The 19,739-nt window shown below is 45.6% G+C and overlaps 1 protein-coding gene across 1 annotated transcript in view; it reads right to left on the reverse strand.

The window, feature by feature from the left end:
- RGMA (repulsive guidance molecule BMP co-receptor a) overlaps nucleotides 1-16,436 on the reverse strand; it is a 39,657-nt gene extending 23,221 nt beyond the window's left edge. Inside the window, exons 1-2 of the mRNA XM_007670473.2 lie at nucleotides 16,132-16,436; nucleotides 4,263-4,378 (exon numbers count right to left, since the gene is read on the reverse strand). Coding sequence (XP_007668663.1) covers nucleotides 4,263-4,378; nucleotides 16,132-16,145 — 130 coding nt within the window. The 5' untranslated portion in view covers nucleotides 16,146-16,436. The remainder of the gene's footprint in view (nucleotides 1-4,262; nucleotides 4,379-16,131) is intronic.
- Between the last annotated feature and the right edge of the window lie 3,303 nt (nucleotides 16,437-19,739).

A 19,739-nucleotide genomic window follows, 5' to 3' on the forward strand; every position in this document is an offset into this window, starting at 1 on the left:
CTTTCCTTCAACTCCTTTCTGTATCACACTGACTTGCTACCTATATTCTTCCCCCCTTCAAACCCCACAGGACTTATGTACATATCTGTAATGCATTTATTTATCTTGATGTCTGTCACCCCCTCTAGACTATAAGTTCACTGTGGGTGGGGAATGTGTCTGTTATACTGTACTCTCCCAAGTGCTTAGTACAGTGCTCTGCACACGGTAAGTGCCCAATAAATATGACTGACAGAGTAGGTGTTCAAAAAATTCCACTGATGACTTCAGAGCAACCACTTCAGATACTGTGGATGTGCTCAGACATGGGTTATACATAGGGAAGGAGCCTGTTCTTTGGCTCTGCTGATTCTTTGACTTCATTGAGGGGGGCAGCATCTGGTTTTGCAATGAACATAATTCGATTCTCCCCTTCTGGTGTAGAGCAGCAATGGTCGGATAAGCAAGATTACTTGAGTGAACAGAATTCTTGAAGTAGCAAAGACTATGCCACTCTTAACTTGTTCTAACACTGTGTCCTGTGGAGACTGTAGGAGACCCAGTGCACCTCTGAGTTTCAGTCTCCCACCCCATCCACTTCACCAGGCTGCTCATCTTTAAAGCACTGTAGTGCTTAAAGAGCAGAGGCCAACCAAAAGATCTATTATAATTAAAGCCACATACACCATTGGTATTTCCACTATTATTGACCCATGGAGCTGTAGTTAAATTCTCAAGGAAATAGAGAATTGGAGGTTTTCTGCTGCCCCCTTAAATGAGGCAAAGGTCAGAATTTTTATTTTTTTAAAATGTCTACAAGTACAGTTAGTCCTCATTATAACAGAAGGAGCATGGCCTAATGATAAGATCATGGGCCTGGGAGTCAAGGAACCTAGGCTTTAATCCCAGCTCTGCAACTTTCTGGCTCTGTGACTTTGGGCAAGTCACTTACCTTTTCTGTGCATCGGCTTCCTCAGGTGTAAAATGTGGATTAAATACTTTTTCTCCCTCCCCCTTAAAGTCCAGCCTCATGTGGGACAAGGATGTATTTGACCTGATTAATCGATCCACCCTATTTACTGAGCACTTACTGGGTGAAGAACACTGTACCAAGAGCTTGGGAGAGTTAGTAGACAAGTTCCCCACCCACAAGGAGCTTGATTGCTATGTGCCTGGCACCAAGTAAACCCTCAAATAACCGCTATTAGCAGTAGAGGCCTCTGGGCCTGGGTATGTCTACAGGTACAACTGTCCATGGTCTCAACAGAGGTTGTGCCAGTGTTCCCCACTTAAAAGCCTCCAGGCAAGTGTGCTATCCCCACCAAAAAGCCCCCTCAAACTCCTGTCTGCTGATCTTCTTTTTCAAATTCCTCTCCAAATAGATTGTCACTTGGATAATGCCACAGATTATGATGGGTTGACCACTGGGGATGGAAGATACCCACTTGGCTCATCCCTTACAATAAAACCAGACTTTTGACTTAAGCCTCTCAATATGACACATCAGTAAGCAGACCGACTCCCTGAACCCCAAGGGTTATGAAGTTTTTATAGTCGCTCAGCTCTATGATTAGTTATATGGGCAATTTTGACTTTGTGCAGCTGTTGGGGCCAAAAATAAGAAGAAACATGAGATAGCTGGTAGGGCAACAAGAGCCGTCTGCAATATTTGCCAGGTTTTATTCTCCAGTCTTGGTTTCTTGGTAAAAATAAATTAATAAAATTGGAACGTGTGTATGACACAACCAAAGTAACTTCATTAGTCTCTGCTGAGGGATTTTTTATGGTATTTGTTAGGTGCTTACTATGTGTGAAACACTGTTCTAAGTGCTGTGTAGATACAAATGAATTGGGTTGGATACAGTCCCTGTCCCTCCTGAGACTCACAGTCTAAGTTTGTTTGAAAAATCAAAGTTTCTCCATTCATATACGTCCACAAACAGAAACGGCTGAGCTTACTCCCTTCCCCCTCAACACCACACACATGCTGCCACCTTCGTCTATCTCGGCAAACCAAGCACGTAACAAGTGCTGTCACTTTAAGAGTTTGGGAGGTGTTGTTTTAACAGCCTCTAAGCCCCCTTCTCAATTTCAGTTTAGTGCTGAGATCACATCCCCCACTGCAGCCCAAGAAACAAAAGCCATTTATCAACCTATCTGATAAACTTCCAATACACTGGATTCTTATCTAGAATAAACCACACTGCCTGGAAGTATGGGAGCAGTATATGAAGTTGGGGGAAGGAGGAGTGTTCTCTGACAGAAGCCCTGGGAAAAATAGGGGCCTCTTTCTCAGATTCCTGGTGAACTTAAGAGGTGAGGGAGCGGAGACCAAAAATGGGATGGAGGTAACAGTTACGGCTGGGCCTTGGGGTGCACTGATTTTAGGCTTGAAGAGAAGAGTTTAGCATCAGGGCAGAGCCCCCCTAGAATGATCCTGAACTAGCCAAAGACATCTCATCCTTATTCTCGATGCTATGTCCCGGGGCTGGGGGAGGGGGGGGGGCTGCTTGGTGAAATGAGAGGCATCGTGAAGGGGGAAAAGGGAAAGATGAGGTTTGTGGGGATGAAGGGGGAATGGGGGGGAAGCCCATCTTACCCCCATTTTTGCATGAAGTTCTGAGAGCCACACTGTGACCCAGCTCCAGCATATATAAACTACCACACTGAGTCTTGATTACCCAGTTTTGCCAGTTCCCTTGAAACATATTTGGCAGATGAGGGTAAAAGCAAAACAAAAACACACATACGAATCTAATATCAAGTTCTTTCTTGCACAGTCCTCGTCCCAGGTCTTGGGAGAGAAAGGCGGAGGAAAGCACTTAGGCAGCGTGCAAATATATCCGACCTTAAAAGCTCTGTAACAAAGTGCATCCCCAAGTCCCCAGCTCCTGGCCCCCCAATCACTCTGACTGGCCTCACTCTGCACCCCCAAACTACCGGGTTTGTGTTCTATGGCTACATAATGTATTTTGGCATCTTGCTATCAAGGGAAGAGGCAGGAATAAAGTGTTCAGTCGCGTGTTCGGGTAGTGAATAAGTGCGGGGGAAAAAGGAGATAAAGTTTTATGGAACATTAAAAAGGAAACTGATTTGGGAGACTTATGTTTCATACTTTCACCTCCTCCTACCCACCCTGAACAAAAAAAAAAAATGGGAGAGAGGTAAAGAAACTGGAGAGTTTTGGAAAGAACAAATCTCCCTCTGTGGAGTTGGTCTCCCATCCCCCAACAAAAACAAGAGCTCAGGGCTCGAAGGAATTTGAAGGCAGCGATCTGCCAAAAACATTGTGAAAAACTATGGGGGATTCATTGGAAACAGATGGGCTTTTTCAGCTTTAATTCTGAAATTCTCTCTCTTTCTGACACAATAAAAACAAACAGGGTGCAACTCAAAATGTTATCAAACATAAAGATCAGCCGGGTTTTAGCAGCGTCTGTAAACCCCCGTCCCCCACCCCATGCCCAACATGTGGGTTGGGAATGGTTTTGTGTGTGTGTGTGTGTGTGTGTGTGTGTGTAAGTAGAACGGCACTGGGGTGTATTGGGTCTGGTGGAGGTTGGGATAGGAAGGACTCAGAATTTGGGAAATGGGAAATATCTTTTTGTAAGGTCCGCTGGGACTCGGCTAATTCAATGGCAAGAGCTACTTAAAGTCCAGAACAACTGTAGGGTTTTCTAGTAAAATGTGGGAGCAGGGGGTGCCCGCTAAAGAGGCATCCAGCCGAAACCCCTTCTACAGTTCCCTCTGAAAGTCTAACCCCTGCAGTGATCTATTTTAGAGCATTAATTTTCTGGGGCTCTTGAGCCGGCATTGCCCCCACCCCTCCAAACGAGTATGAGTTTACAAACCACAATCTCCCTTTCAACAATCAGATAACAGGAGTTACCCTGGACTGCCTCACTCAGTCCAACCTCTGCCACCCCCATCCCGGTTACTTAGCCCATCTCATCGGAAGCCCACTTCACCAGACCAGGAGTAAATGAGGAAACGGTCCATTCCTGCCCCATTTTTTAAAAAAAGGGTTTAAGCCCCATCTCCCTCCATCCCTCCCCCAATGGGGCTTCCCACCCATTTCCTCTCTGGATGAGCAAGCGGGGTGCGTAATGCGGGGCCGGGGAGGCTGGTCGAGGGAACCGAGAAACAAAAGCCTAAGTGGAAAAAGCGAGCTTTAAAAACATGTGGCTTCACTGCTGCAGAGAGGCCCGGGGAGAAAAGGGTGGTCACCGCCATCAGGAATGTGGGAGTTAAAAGTCACCAAACCCCAAAGGGATGTTCCTTACCTGTGGGAAAGATGCAGAGAAAGACACGGAGGATTTGGAAGAATCCCAGGGCTGTCGATTCTGCCCCTCTCCCCATACCCATCCATCCAGCTCGGGCTTTTACCACTATCCTCTCTCTGGAAGAAGAGTTTAAAACAAAAAAGAAAGGAAAAAATATATATGTATAAATCACTCTGAAGAGAAGAAGATTGAAATTTGCCCCACAAGATCGGAGCAGCAAGCTGTGGACGCTCTAGTCCAACTCAGTACTGAAAGATTTGAGATTTATTTTTTTTTCTTTCCTCCCTCCTCCTCCTTCGCCCGGTCCCTGCTCCCCTTACAAAACAGCCCAACCACCATCAATCATTCTCGCTCCCTTCCAATGTGTACACGGAGACTCCACCACTCAGGAGTCACTGCTCCGCCCCGCCGCACTCCTCTTACAGCCCAGCGAGCAGCGTATTACAGCCAAGAGTGGGGAAGGCTGTGGGCCTGGAGAGGGAGGAGAGAGGAAAGAAGGAATGCATACAAATGGGAAATGGTGGGGGGGGCGAGGAGTGGACAGCACCCCTCCTTACAAAGAGAAGGTCCTCCCGTTATTAGAACACCCCTCTGACCCACCCCTTCTCCCAGGAAACACCCATCCCCATCGCCAAGATCCCTTCTCATTTCCTGCAACAAAATGTGCAAGAGCAAGGGGTTATTCAAGACCCCCTTGTTCAACAGGAGGGGTTCTGACCCAGAGCAATGACACTTCAGACTGGTCTCTGGAATACCTCTTGTGATTTCCAGATCAGATGCACTCAATACCAAGCTCAAAGCTGGGTGTTTTTTGTGTTTTGGGTTTTTTTTTTCTGCCAACCCTTCCAAGCAACTCAAACTCTGGCGGCTTCTTAGACCGTTGCCAGGAATCTCGGTTCCTCTTTGACGTTCACTCATTGCCTGAAGAATCCAACTCAGAAATTCTGGCTCAATACCTCTGGCTGCCCACAATTGTCGGATGTTATGAGTCAGTAATATAGGTGTCTAGGTATGGCACCCTCCCCATCTCACCCCAAAAATCACAACAGGAACTTAAATGCTGATAATATAGCAACCGAGTCTGACTGATACTGCACTCTGAACAGCCAAAATCTGATCTGCCCAAACTAAGCTTTCAAAATGGAAAGGAGATAGTGGAAAGTCCATCTTTCCTTCACCTCTGCATACAAATTATACAGATATTGTGCTTGAATCTGCAGCATCCAGGAATGTTGGGGGGGGGGGGGGAGATTCACCCACTCACATTAAATACCCAGGGCCGCTAAGTCCAAAGTTTATTTGGGAGGCTTGAAAACTAGATAATTTGCATACCCATCTATAACTAGTTTTAGTTTTCTCAGAAACCTTGGATCATTTTAGGATGATTTCCAAAGATTTACAACAGTGGATCAATGGGAATCTCAGACGTTTCTTGGATCACATTCTGCTGTTTGGGGATGTATAACTCTGTGGTGAAAAGCGCTCTCTTAGGTTCAGCTTGAGGTGAGAGCAAATGTTTTCAGAGAAACTGATTCTCCATCCCCCAAAGCCCAAGTTCTTCCTTTGGTTCTTCTAAAAGCTATCTCAATTTTGCCCCGGTGTTAGATGTTTGTGTCTCTTGTGCTCTGTAAGTCTGTGGTAAAAAGGGCTCTCTTGGGTTCAGCTTGAGGTAGAAGGTGAGAGCAAATGTTTCAGAGAAACTGACTCTCCCTCGCCCCAAGCCCAAGTTCTTCATTTGGCTCTTCTAAAAGCGATCTCGATTTTGCCCCAGTTTTAGATGTTTGTGTCTCTTGTGCTCCCACCAAAAGCCAGCAGCCTTATCTGATGAAGGCCACACAGACTGTAATGCTGGATTTTCATTTTTGGCTGCTGCTCGAAAATGTACACGATGGAAGGGGAAAAAAGGGGAAGTCTGAAACCGAAGGCAAGCAGTTTCTGTTTACAAAGCTGGTCCCCCCAACCCAGCTGGTTTGACTCAGATTTTTGAGCAGGTATCTTTGAAGACAGGTGAATGAGACTAACATCAGAGTTGCACATCTGGGAATTTTGGAGTTAAGTTTTGACTCTTTCGGAATAGCACTGGCCAAATTATTCACTTTGAGACCAGGATGAGTGTGGTTCCAGGTGTACGGCCATGAATCCTTTTAAGACACAGATCGACCCTCTCTGATGACAGCCCCCAAGCTGGAAAGGGCTGCTGAACAAATAAGGTATTTTAACCGCAAGCATGAGAGATTTGGGGAGTAAATCTTACCTACGGCCAGATTTGGGAGACCAGTTTCACTTTTATAACCACTGAATAGCACTTTGCATAATTAGTTTTGCAAAATTGGAGAGGCAGTTCACCAACTGTGATGAAAGTTGTGATCTTATTAAGCAAGCATAGCACCTGCTTGCCAAAAGGCATAAATGGTCTCCCCCAGGTCCCAGGCCAAAACACCAAGCTAAAAGGGAAATACTCCCACCAGCCATTTGCTTTGTGTGATATCCTTTTAACGCTCCAGTTCTAATCATTGTGTTAATGAGATTTGCAGGGAATTGATACATTACTATTAATGGCTGGTATCAATTGGTAAATTGCTCTTCCCACCCTCTAGCTCACCCACCCCACAACTCTGAGACACAGACAACTGTTTAAAAGCACTGGAATCTAGTACTTTTTAAAACGTAAGTCTGCCTTCTCTGAAACTATGGGGCTGCTCCTGACAATTTAGTCAGAATTGATAAGCGCTTAGTACAGTGTTCTATACACAGTAAACACTCAATAAATACAACTGAATGAACTGCAACCAAGATCGTTGTTCCAGTCATGAATTCTAATCAGTATACCTCAGTTTTCCATCTGCAAAATGGGGATAATGAGGGCTGACTACCTCCTGAGGCTATTTTAAAGACAAGCTGAGATAATAATATACACATGTGCTCCAAGGCCCAAATCCAGAAGCCTGACAGCTTTTGGAGTTGCCCTGATAGATTCTTCATGGGAGGTAGCCCATGCATATTTGTTGAGGTTCATCCATGCATCTTTCATTACTAAAACTGATCTAGCACCTAATGTGCTAGGTGTATAAGGATATTACAAAGGAGATAAAAATTGAAGACAGTTCCCAATCCAGGGCATGCACAATCTAGGTGGGAAGACCAACCCAGCAATAACCAACCATTAAGCTTCAACGATAACATCCAATATTTGAGCACCTGTGGCAAGGTCTGCTAGCATCTTAATGCTCCTCTCCCATCTCCCTCCTTAAATCCCATTCCAGTCAAGAGAGCAATTTTCCAGTTTTACATTTTCTAAAGGTCCTGCTTCACCTGCCTTCTGATCCTACGGGGGAGAGGTGTAACAGTGGGGGGGATGTGGGCACTGTAATTCAAGCAGTGGTCCTTGGGAGAAGAGATAGGTCTTTTAGACTGTACACCCCTGAAGGGCAGGATCATATTTTCATTGCATGCTCCCAAGTGCCTAGGATTCTCAATAATACTACTGAATAAATGGATAAATGAATGAGTGAGTGAATGAATGAATGAGCTGATGAATGAATGAATTCTGCCCCAAATAACTAAAGGGCCTGGGGCAGGCTCCACAACTGTCTTAATGACTGCTCTGTTCAAGAATTTAACTTACGTAGAAGCTAAAATGCTCACCTTGTCTAGGGGATGGTATTTTTTAATCCACAGATTTCATAGTGATGCATTTCATGCTACAGAACAATGAAAGGGTCAGTATTATTCATGGAAGTAATCAAATTCCTTGAGTGCTTACTCTGTGCACAGCACTGAACTCAGTGCTTGGGACAATACATTAGGGTTCGAAGACATGATCCCTGCCTCCATGGAGTTTACAATTCAGTTCTTGCAGTCTTAAAATCTTACACTTCTACTTAGTCATTTCAACAGAGTGTTGGGTTTAAGGAACTTCAGTGATTCCTCAACTGCTAGTTCAGCACTTTTGTGCCACCTAAACATGTGCTCAGGTACTCAGAATTCCCCGAAACACACATCTATGTCTTGTATGCCCTATTACCTCCTCCTACCTGTAATTTATTTTAGTGCCTGTGTCTTCTGCTAGATTGTAAGCTCCTTGACGGCAGGAATCATATCTTTTCACTCAACTGCACTCTCTAAAGCACAGTGCTCTGCACACAATAGGCACTCAATAAATTATAACGTTTGATAGATTTGATTTAAAGTTGCCTTAGATGTGGAAAGGAAAAAGATCTTAACTGATCCAAGGAAAATGGTCTGTTTCTTTCTGATATATTCCATTGGTGTTTGTAGAAAGCTCTGTCAACAAGGAATGGCTAGGGGCTTGGTAAGCTGCTCAAAAGCTCAACCAATAATAATAATAATGTTGGTATTTGTTAAGCGCTTACTATGTGCCGAGCACTGTTCTAAGCGCTGGGGTAGACACGGGAATCAGGATGTCCCACGTGGGGCTCACACTCTTAATCCCCATTTTACAGATGAGGTAACCGAGGCACAGAGAAGTGAAGTGACTTGCCCACAGTCACACAGCTGACAAGTGGCAGAGCTGGGATTCTAACTCATGACCTCTGACTCCAAAGCCCGGGCTCTTTCCACTGAGCCACGCTGCTCCGAGCTGGTTGTAGTCTCCAGCATCCTGTTGTTGTACCCTGTCTGGGTGGCAAATGGCAGTTTTTTCTGTTGTCAGGCCCCCTCCTCATCTTCCCTATGGACCACCACCTCCTGCTCCTGATCATTTCCTGACCCATAATAATCCCAGGAAGACAGAGGGCCCAGAGGGCTACCCTCACTCCTCGGTGGTGCCTGAGCTGGAGTCAACCTCACCGAGATGATTTGTCACAGAGCCTTGGGAAACCCGGTTCAGGGGGAGGGGTCAGAGAGGGGATGTTAATTCAGTCTGAACTGGAAGGCTGTGGAGGCAGTTCTTTAACAGCTGGAATGCCACCTGACCAAGCTGCACAGCCAAGGAAGTGAGGAATTGCCACTCGCTACGAGTGTCCTACCCAGAAGATGTTGAGTGTGTTATCAATACCTAAAGGGCTAATGGTAATAACTGTGGTATTTGTTCATCACTTACTATGTGCCAAGCATTGTGCTAAGTATTGGGGTAGATATAACATAATCATTAGAAGAAAAGCGGTGTGGCCTAGTGGAAACAGTACAGGCCTGGAGGTCATAGGACCTGGGTTCTACTTATGGTTCGGCCACTTGTCTGCTGTGTGACTTTGGACAAGTCACTTAATTTCTCTGTGCCTCAGTTACCTCATCTGTAAAACAAGGATTAAGACCAGGAGCTCAATGTGGGACAGGGACTCTGCCCATCCTGTTGATCTTTTATGTACCTCAGCACTTAGTACAGTGCCTGCCACATAGTAAGCACTTAACAAATATAATTTTAAAAAAAGATAATGAGACTGGACACAATCTCCCACACTGGCTTGCAGCCTAAGTGGGAGAGAGAAAGGTAAGAATTTCCATCATACAGATGAGGAAACCAAGGCACAGAGAAGTTAAATGACTTGATCAAGGTCACACACAGGCAAGTGGAGAAGCCAGGATGAGAACTCAGGTATCCTGACTTCCAGGCTGGTGCTTTTTCCACTACGCCACGATGCTTCCCTCGTGGAAATTTCAATGGCAAAATCTGGCACAAGTCACTCTACAATTATTTTGTCTAATTCTAGGAAATTTTCTGTAATCTAATGGTTCATTGGATGCAGCACATGCTGTTAAAAGTTTTGTATATATGAGAAAACACTAATCAACCATAACAGAGCACAAGATCCCATGACCCTGTCCTTCGCCCTCCCATTATATTGCCCACTAGATCATAATCCTGGACGGGGCAAGGACAATCTCTTCTCCACGCTCTCTGCCAATAGAAATGACTTTAGGAATACTTTGGAACAGCCCTGGCTAGTCATTCCAACTACGGTATCCATTTCAGCCCCACACCAAGTTTGCTGGAGTCATGGGGCACAGTATCTGTGAACTCTATAATACTACAGAACCCCAGGCACCCAGCAAAGGCTCACTTAGCATTAACCGATGACACGTGACTTGGGTACCACAAAAAAGTATAGCCTTGTGGGAAGGGGAGGATGCACAGAGAGAGAAACATGAGGCAGATGCATGAGTCCTGGTGGTGGGAAGAGATATGATGATGGGATAAGTGGTAGTCTCCCCCTCCTCCCTTAAGCAAGGGATCAGGAGGAAATAATAGTGTCTTTCCCAGGCTCTCAGACTGCTACTGGCCCCCATGATGAAAATCAGAAAGTAGTAACCATTTCAACAGCTGGGTTTCCCAATATATTCAGTAAGACAGCTGTCCTCAGTTCTCAGAGTATGTTAGCTACAGTATAGGATCTCCTGTTAAAAATTCTGTTGCCGAATTGTACATTCCAAGCGTTTAGTACAGTGCTCTGCACAAAGTAACCGCTCAATAAATACTAGTGAATGAATGAATGAAAGTAAACCCGTAGATATACCAAAAGTGTCTGCTGTCTACCCGGAATCTAATCATGGCTCCGCTACTTGCCTGCTGTGAGACCATCGGCAAATAAAACTTAACTTCTCTGTGCCTCAGTTTCACCACCTATCTGTAGAACAGGGATTAAATATCTGTTGTTGCTCTTACTGTGAGGTCAAGATGAGACAGGGGCTGAGTCTGATATGATTATCTTGTATCCACCTCAGTGCTTAGTACAGGGCTTGGCATGTAGTGAGTGCTTTCCAAATACCACAATTATTATTATCTAGAGATTAAGGCAGAGACTCCAGAGCTAAGATTTAAGATAACCATCCTGATTGAGAAATTGTACTGAAGGTTTCAACTCTCCCTCAGCTTCAGGGTCCCATTTACAAAACTCAAACAGCACGGGCTGGTCTTTATATGGATTCATTAATGGGTTTGGGTATGGTTTCTAGATCTCCCCCTTAAAAAGGGGGCACCATGTAACTACAAAAACTACAGTGCTTTGTGACTCTACTCAAGAAAAGAGAGTTTGTGAAATCATGCATCAAAACTAAATAGCACTGTTCTGGAATTCAAACTATTGGATAACATACTCATATACTGTCTACCCACAGGTGTTCATTAATCTATACCACTATTAATGACATGGGTCCATTATTATCTGTCATCATTCCACTTCTTCCCTGTGAGCGTAACCAGTCTAAAACCGTTGATCCAACCAGGGGAACTGCCATAAACAACAGCAAGGGAATTTATCTCCCTTCAAAAGCAGAGGGCTGGAGTTTCTGGATTTGGGGCCAATTTTGTTGTCAAGTTCAAACACCACAGACATTCAAGCACTAGGAACAGAAAACCAAGTTATTCACTGAATTCAGAGTTGTTTAAAACTGCTAAAATCCAGCAGATTCCTGGCTTTAAACAACAACAAAAATAATGCCAAACTAAAAGGGATGTAAATGTCTCTCTTTAAGAAAAGGGTTACTCTTCCTAGAATTTATTTTGGAGAATTTTAATCATGTTACACCATAGGAAGAATTCCTCCAGATCACAGCTAGGCTCTGATGGTGCAGGACTTAATTCCAGTCTCCACCTGATGAAGACAGCTAACTCCACTCCTCTCCCCACAAGGGTGGGAGAACGGAAATCGTCAGTGTCAACGTGCCAAAAGAAATAGGAGAAAGATGGGTCTGGTCTGAACAACAGTGGATTTATAACAGGTTTGAAAGCTTGGACCCGGATACAGCTCATCTTCCAAAAAAGGAAAAAAAAAAGAATGGACATGGGAATCTATCTTGAAGTGAGAGGAACTGGGAAAATAGCAGGCTCACTCCAAGTTTTCAAAAGCAACCAGGTGCAACAGGCCTCCAAGATGTGACTGCTGCTCAGGTGGGGAATTCAGGTGGGGGATCCCTGGGGAATGCGAGGACGTAACCTGTTCAGTTCATAAACCTGGACTTCTGTCTGATGCACTGAAAGCCATCCACAGCTCTGTGCAGGCCGAATCTAGTCTGAGCTCAAAGCTGCTCTGTTAAAAGTGACATTTCCATCTTCATGCACCTTGCTTCACCTATATCTGATAGCATTTCCGACGCTACGCCCTGTCTCTGTGTGCGGATTGCCTCGTAGTGAATAAATGTAACGTCTGGAAAGACATTGCAGAATGCCTTGGTGACCTTGGTCAAGTTATTTAACTTCTCTAAGCCTCAGCTTCCCCACATGCAAAACGAGGTTAATAACTTGACATTCATCTCCCCTACAGGGATGTTGTGGGGAGGAATGAGATCGTGCCTGCAAACTGTTTTGAGTTCCCTGGAAGAAAGGATGTTCTCAGACTTAAAATATTAGCTTTCACACAGTCATGACAGACCTGAAAATTTCACTCATCGGGTGTTTCTTTTCTCACAAATGATCCATTTTTCAGGAGGCAGTCCAGAGTCCTCAATCTCACAAGGGACCTGAGGAATGACTTTAAAGGGACCTGACCCTGCAGGTAATAAATATGCTGTTAAAAATTCACCAGGAAATTCAGATGCATGGTATAAAAGCACTCGTTAGGCCCTCGGACATAACCATAGCATCGTGTCACTTACTTTACGTACTGACCCTGGAAGCCTCTTAGCATTGGTACCCATGGACAGCTTGCTAAATCACCTCTAAAGTTTCTCCAAGTTCTAGAACTTTTTTTAAATGGTATTTGTTACGTGCTTACTATGACCCAGGCATTCTCCTAAGTGCTGGGGTATGGTGTAGCATGGCATAACAAATAGAGTATGGGCCTAAGAGTCAGATGGTCATGGGTTCTATTTCCGGCTCCAATACTTGTCTGCTGTGTGACCCTGGGCAAGTCACTTCATTTCTCTGTGCTTCAGTCACCTCATCTGTAAAATAGGGATTGAGACGTGAGCCCCATGTGGGGACATGGACTGTGTCCAACCTGATTTTCTTGTATCCAACCCAGTATAGTGCCTGGCACAGAGTAAGCACTTAACAAATGCCATAATTATTATTCCAGTGCTGAAAACAGTGCTTGGCACATAGTAAGCGCTTAACACATACCGTTATTATTACAAGCTAATCAGGTTGGACACAGTCCATGCCCCACATGGGGCTCAGTCGTAATAACCCCCATTTTACAGACAAACTGAGGCTCAGAGAAATTAAGTAATTTGCCCAAGGTCACAGACCAGACAAGTGGCAGAACCGGGACTAGGACCCAGGTCCTTCTGACTCCTAGACCCGTGTGCAATCCTCTAAGCCACGCTGCTCCTCCTGGCTGAACCCACAATTCCAAGAGTTATGGAGTCAGTAGGACAGACAAGGTGGTATGCTGGGAGGAACTTTGAAGTAAAGGGTGCCAGCAAAATACTCTTTGGCCGAAAGCGGAGAAGCATGCATTTACCCAGACTGAGGTAGGCTGTGCTATCCAAATACACAGAGCCAGACTTACGGAGATGGACCGTGCAGTCAAATGTCTGGGTATTTAATAAATAACTGCAAATGGACAAATGGTTTTGGAATCAACATGAAAAATTCAACCCTCGCATGTATTCCTCTTAATGTAAGCACCTGTATGTCTCCTAATGGAAAAACGGCCAGGAAAGGAGAGGGAGTAAAAAATTCCCCATAATCCCCCACAACCGAAGGAAACAGATGGGCCTAGACTAAATTATTGGGTCATGTCATCTTGTTAAAAAGTGGAATGTTACATCCACTGCAGCCCACTCTTTCCTTGCCCAAAGCAGGCACGTGAGTTTTTCTCCCTAGGAGTCTGGGACTTTGCTTGTCTTGTTGGCAACAGAACCCAGAAGATATCTTAATTCACCTTTTCACATACTCCAAATACACTCACGAATGGACCTGTGGGGCGGTTGAATTTGATCATATTAACTATACTTAAAAAACATAACGTATAAACCAACCCACCAAAAACTGGTAGATTGTCCTTTCAGTTTAGCCCAACTTCCTCTTGTGGGAGGTCAATCCCAATTATTGGCTATGTAAATGAGGTCTTTGTCTCCTCCATCCTAGTTTTGCACATAATGGTACTACTGTTTCCATTTCCTCATCTCCTATCCCTGTAGAAACTGGGGTGTCCACCAGGTAGATGGAAATTCAAATTTGCCCCATTTCATTCTGAAAAATCACATCTCTACTATTCTGTGGACACATAAGCGTGCGGTGGGGTAACAAAAAGCCCCAGGGAAGAAGTGCATTAATTAAAGAGGATCTTTAAAAGATGGACAAATCCCATTTTCTTGAAACTGCTGATGCCAGCCGTAAAAGGTAAGCCTCGATAGCATGAAGTGTCATCCTGTGACATTCTGATTCGCTGCGGAATAATTAAATGGAAGGCAGACTTAGTTTTCCATTGCCCTCTCCAATTCCATAAACTGAATTCCAAGGTATCTCAACCAGGAGATAAATAACAGTGGCAAAGTGTCAAGTACTTGCAACAGCTGATCATTATTTAAGAGGAAATGGTCAAAATTGATCAGCACGGCGTGAGGACCGCCTGGGAAGTTATTAACCGCCTGCACATAAGAGAGGGTTTGGCTTTTATTATCTTTTTTTATTTCGAGAAGGGATCGAGACCATCCCGGCGAAGCGGTTGTTACCGTAGCGTCAAGCAGAGTTCGGGGTTCACTCTTTCCGCTAGATGGAGCTATTTTCCCTGATCCTTTGGGTAAAATTCGATTTATAAAATAAATGCAATCCAATGTCTCCTTAAGCCATGACAACAGACCTTCCAGGCGACCTTTAAAAATCTCAATCTGGGAAAATTGATTCGAACTCCGAGCAGAAGCAAGGCAATGCAATTATCCCGACAGGCAGCAGTGAAGGATGGCATCAAAGCCTGTACCAAGCTTTGGTGCCTTATCCGAAATACACCTGTCCACTCCCACGGACAGGCCCTCTCTCCCGCCACCAAACTGCACCGGCCCGTGGCTCCCCGCAGGGAAGTAGGTGGGTGAAATTTTCTAGTTGTTGGATAGGGTTTGTCTCTATCTGTTGCCGAACTGTACCTTCCAAGCGCTTAGTACGGTGCTGTGCATCCAGTAAGCGCTCAATAATAATAATGGTGGTATTTGTTAAGCGCCTACTATATGTGCCAAGCGCTGAGTTAGATACAAGGTCATCAGGGTGTCCCACGTGGGGCTCACAGTCATAATCCCCACTTTACAGATGAGGTAAGTGAGGCACAGAGAAGTGAAGTGACTCGCCCAAAGTCACACAGCTAAGTGGAGGATTAGAACTCACGATCTGTGACTCCCAAGCCCGGGCTCTTTCCACTAAAGCCACGCCGTACGATTGAATGAATGAATGACAATAAATAAAGGACCGCCCCGAAGCAAACCGGGAGCTGCAGAGACACCCCCAACCCGGCAAAGAAGAGGGGGGGAGGCGAGGAAAGCCCCAACAAAATCAAAAAGTGGGAGACCAGCCCCCGACAGCTCGGTAAAGGCGGGGAGGCATTAAGCCAACAAACCCAGCGCTCAGCACAGAGCTCAGCGCAGAGTTGGCGCTTAATAAATATCATAATGATTATTAAACCGTACAGTGTCCAAGAGGCGAAGGAACCTAGAAACCATCAAGCCCCAAATCAGGAGGCTGAGAGCTCGTTGCGGGCAGGGGACGGGTTCTGCCGGATGCTCCCGAGGGTTTACTGCGGTGCCTTGCACGCCGCCCATAAATAACAAAAAGAGGGATAAAATGAATGAGTAAATAATATGATCATTAATAATCCCATCATCAAGGCGACCCAGGGAAAGTCCGGCTCGCAGGGGTTGGATGTGCAGCCCGGGCTTGGGGGCGACCTCTGCTCCCCCTTTTCCCACCTTTTCCCCTCCCCGTCCATCCATCCTTCCCTCCATCCGGGGGGGGCAGGGAGGGGGGGTCTCTGGGGCTTACCTTGGCGGCTGCATCAGCCCCCCCCCCGCAGCCCGCGGAAAGGGGCGAGGGGTGGGGGGCGAAGGAGATGCGGGTCCAAGGACCGGCTCGGTTGGGAGCCGGCCGGGCTCAGCGCAGGGCGAGGTGCGGACAGCGAGAAGCCCCCCTGTCCGGGTGCATAGCTGCCCGGGCCGAAGGCTGGGTGGGTCCGGGCGTCCAGGAGAGACCCCCCCCCCCACCCTCCTTCCCCTTCCTCCCCGGGCGGGCGAGCCCCTATCTGCAAGGCTGCGGGAGCCGGCGGGCAGGACCGGCTCCGGCGGAGCGCTGCGCACATCTGCCAGCGCACCGGGGTCTGGGCTGGGCCGGCTCAGCTGCGGGGAGGGGGAGGGAGGTGGGGGTGGGGGTGTTACCCCAAGGAGCCCTCCCTTTCCCCTCCTCTCAACCCCCCCCCCCGCCACGACCCCCACCCCCGGAGCCCGGGAAGGGGGCGCAAACGGCTCCGGCCCAGCTGACCTCGCAGGGAAAAAGTTTGGAAAGAGGGATAACGGGGTGAGCGGAGACACTTTTTTTAAAAAAATGTTCCCTTCCCCCAGTTTCCCACGGAATCTCCCCTGAGGATTTGCCAGCCTTACCATCCTTCGAATCTCCTCTGAGGATTTAATATTAATTATGGTATTTCTTAAGCCCTTACTATGTGCTGAGCACTGTTCTAAGCGCTGGATTGGCCAGCCTTACCATCCTTCGCATCTCTCCTGAGGATTTGCCAGCCTTACCATCCTTCGAATCAACCCCTGAGGATTTAATATTCACTATGGTATTTCTTAAGCGCTTACTATGTGCTGAGCACTGTTCTAAGCGCTGGCCTTACCATCCTTCGCATCTCCCCTGAGGATTTGCCAGCCTTACCATCCTTCGAATCTCCTCTAAGGATTTAATAGTAATTATGGTATTTCTTAAGCGCTTACTATGTGCTGAGCACTGTTCTAAGCGCTGGATTGGCCAGCCTTACCACCCTTCGCATCTCCCCTGAGGATTTGCCAGCCTTTTCATCCTTCGAATCTGCCCCTGAGGATTTAATATTCATTATGGTATTTCTTAAGCGCTTACTATGTGCTGAGCACTGTTCTAAGCGCTGGATTGGCCAGCCTTACCATCCTTCGCATCTCCCCTGAGGATTTAACAATAATTATGGTATTTCTTAAGCCCTTACTATGTGCTGAGCGCTGTTCTAAGCGCTGGATTGGCCAGCCTTACCATCCTTCGGACCGTTCGCCGAAGGGGACGAGGTTTAAGACGCCTCGATCCATGCACTCATTCATTCAGTCGTATTTATGGAGCGCTTACCGTCCGCAGAGCACTGCGCTAAGCGCTTGGAAAGCGCAATCCAGCAACGAAGAGGGACAATCCCTTCCCACAACGGGCTCCCCGTCCGGAAGGGGGGAGGCAGGCATAACAACAAGAAAAAGGGCATCAGTGCCATCATTATAAATAGAATTTTAGATATATACACATCATTAATAAAAATAAATAGAATTCTTGGTATAAATATGTACATATATACGCAAGTGCTGTGGGACGGGGAGTGGGGGCAGAGCAGAGGGAAGGAGGAAAAGGGAATCCACAAACCGACCCTCCTCCGATAGTGAGGGCTTCGGGGATCGCCGCTAGTTTAATAGCAGGACGCGCAATTTTTTTATCAGTTATAATTGCTTATGCATATTGAGACCACATGTTTCCAAGCTGGTGGCTGGTTCCCGGGCAGACCGTGAAGACGGTATAATAAGCACACCCCATTTTTTATTTTAATCAGAGGTTCAAGCATTGTTATCGCATTGCCATAGCCAGGGGAAAGTCGCGAATGCAAAACAGAAGAGATTTTAGTATTAATTCTCTAACCTGAGGAGAGAAGGTCCATGTCATTTTCATTTTTTTTTTTAAGTATGGAGGGGATAGAGAACACTATACCCATCAGTGGCAGGAGACAAAAGAGTACCATGACTCCAATGAGCAAATATTCTAAACCTACAAATGAAGGACCTTGGGAAGACCTGTGCTTGTGGTTTAGGGCATTGCTTGTTTCATTTCGCAGTTTTTTAAAAATGTATTTATTGAAATGGGGAACTAATAAGAAGCATCTAACCTGCTTTTGATGATTTAAAAAGGCAAATTCCCAAATCGGGACCCTACCCCTATTCCACTGAGGGTCGTGACCCTCATGTGGGAAGGAGATTGTGTCCGACCTGATTTATCTAGTAACTACTCAAATAAATCAAAGGTATTCATTGTGGGCAGGGATTGTCTCTATTGCAATGATGTACTTTCAATGCTTAGTACAGTGCTCTGCACACAGTAAGCGCTAAATAAATTCGATTGAATGAATATTGAGTACAGTGCTCTGCACATAGTAAGCGCTCAATAAATACTATTGAATGAATAAGCCCTTTGTGTGCAGAGCACTGTGCTAAGCACTTGGGAGAATACAGTACAACAGAGTCGGTAAACATTTTCCCTGCCCACGAAGAGTTTACAGTCTAGAGGGGAGACAGACATTACAATAAATAAATAATCGACGGATTCATTTCAGCGGCCAGTACGGTGTTTGGCTTATAGTAAGCGCTTAACAAATTCCACAATTAGCATTAGCATTGGTGAGCCACCACACAGACTCAGACGGATCCGTTTAGGATAGCCTCTGGAGCTTTCCTCGGAAATAAACTGGTTCCAGGTGAAATATAGTGGCTGCAGAAAACGTGACCTTTAAAAAAATGTAGTTAAACCGTTCAGTGTTAGCAAAGGATATGTACATAGAAACTTAAAACAAAATTTCTGACACCCCCTTTGTGTACATACACATACACACACACCCCTCCCCCTCGCGCGCGCCTGCCAATCCGACTCTCCATCGCTGCAGGTCTTTTCCTCACATTGTTTTATTTTTCAAGGTGATGGTGCGAAGAGTACTGATCCTAAGAGGCGGAAAGACAATAATTAACACAATCACTGTGCTGTGAAAGCACTCAGCAGGCATTTACCATGACAAGTGTTTGTGTGTAATCTTTTTAAAGTGCTTTTTAGTGCAGGAGACAACAAATACTTATGCCACCCATCAACTGCTTGATTACATTTACACTATATAGTTATATGTATTATTATATGCACACACTTCTTGTATTGCTAGAGATTACTGATATAAAGGAGTGTGTTTTAAGTGCAAATTAGAAAATTGATGTGCTTTTGCAAACAGCAGATAGAACCATCTCTTGCAAGCACCAGTGAATGAATGTCTGTTTGCCCCAGAGGCATAAATTCCCCAAGAATCCGAACCGGAAGCCTAACCTTGGCTCAAGTGTTAAAGGGCAGACAGTTGAAAAGACAAAAAAAAAGGCACATTTGCTCCTTTTTAAATCTGATGTGCAAAATATTACTAAGGGAGATTGATGCCATATCTTCAGTTGTGGAGAAGGCATGGGTTGGAATGCGAAGCAGAATATGACCAGAATGTACTATTCCTACAGTAAATTACGACTGAGACAGGTAGCCCTATCCAACTTTTAAGGCTGTGGAAGACATCCTGTCTGATTGTCGGCATTAGCAAATGATGTGAATATTTCAGGTCTCAGGTATTTTAG

This window comes from Ornithorhynchus anatinus, chromosome 5, assembly GCF_004115215.2.
Source record: "Ornithorhynchus anatinus isolate Pmale09 chromosome 5, mOrnAna1.pri.v4, whole genome shotgun sequence".
Taxonomy (NCBI): domain Eukaryota; kingdom Metazoa; phylum Chordata; class Mammalia; order Monotremata; family Ornithorhynchidae; genus Ornithorhynchus; species Ornithorhynchus anatinus.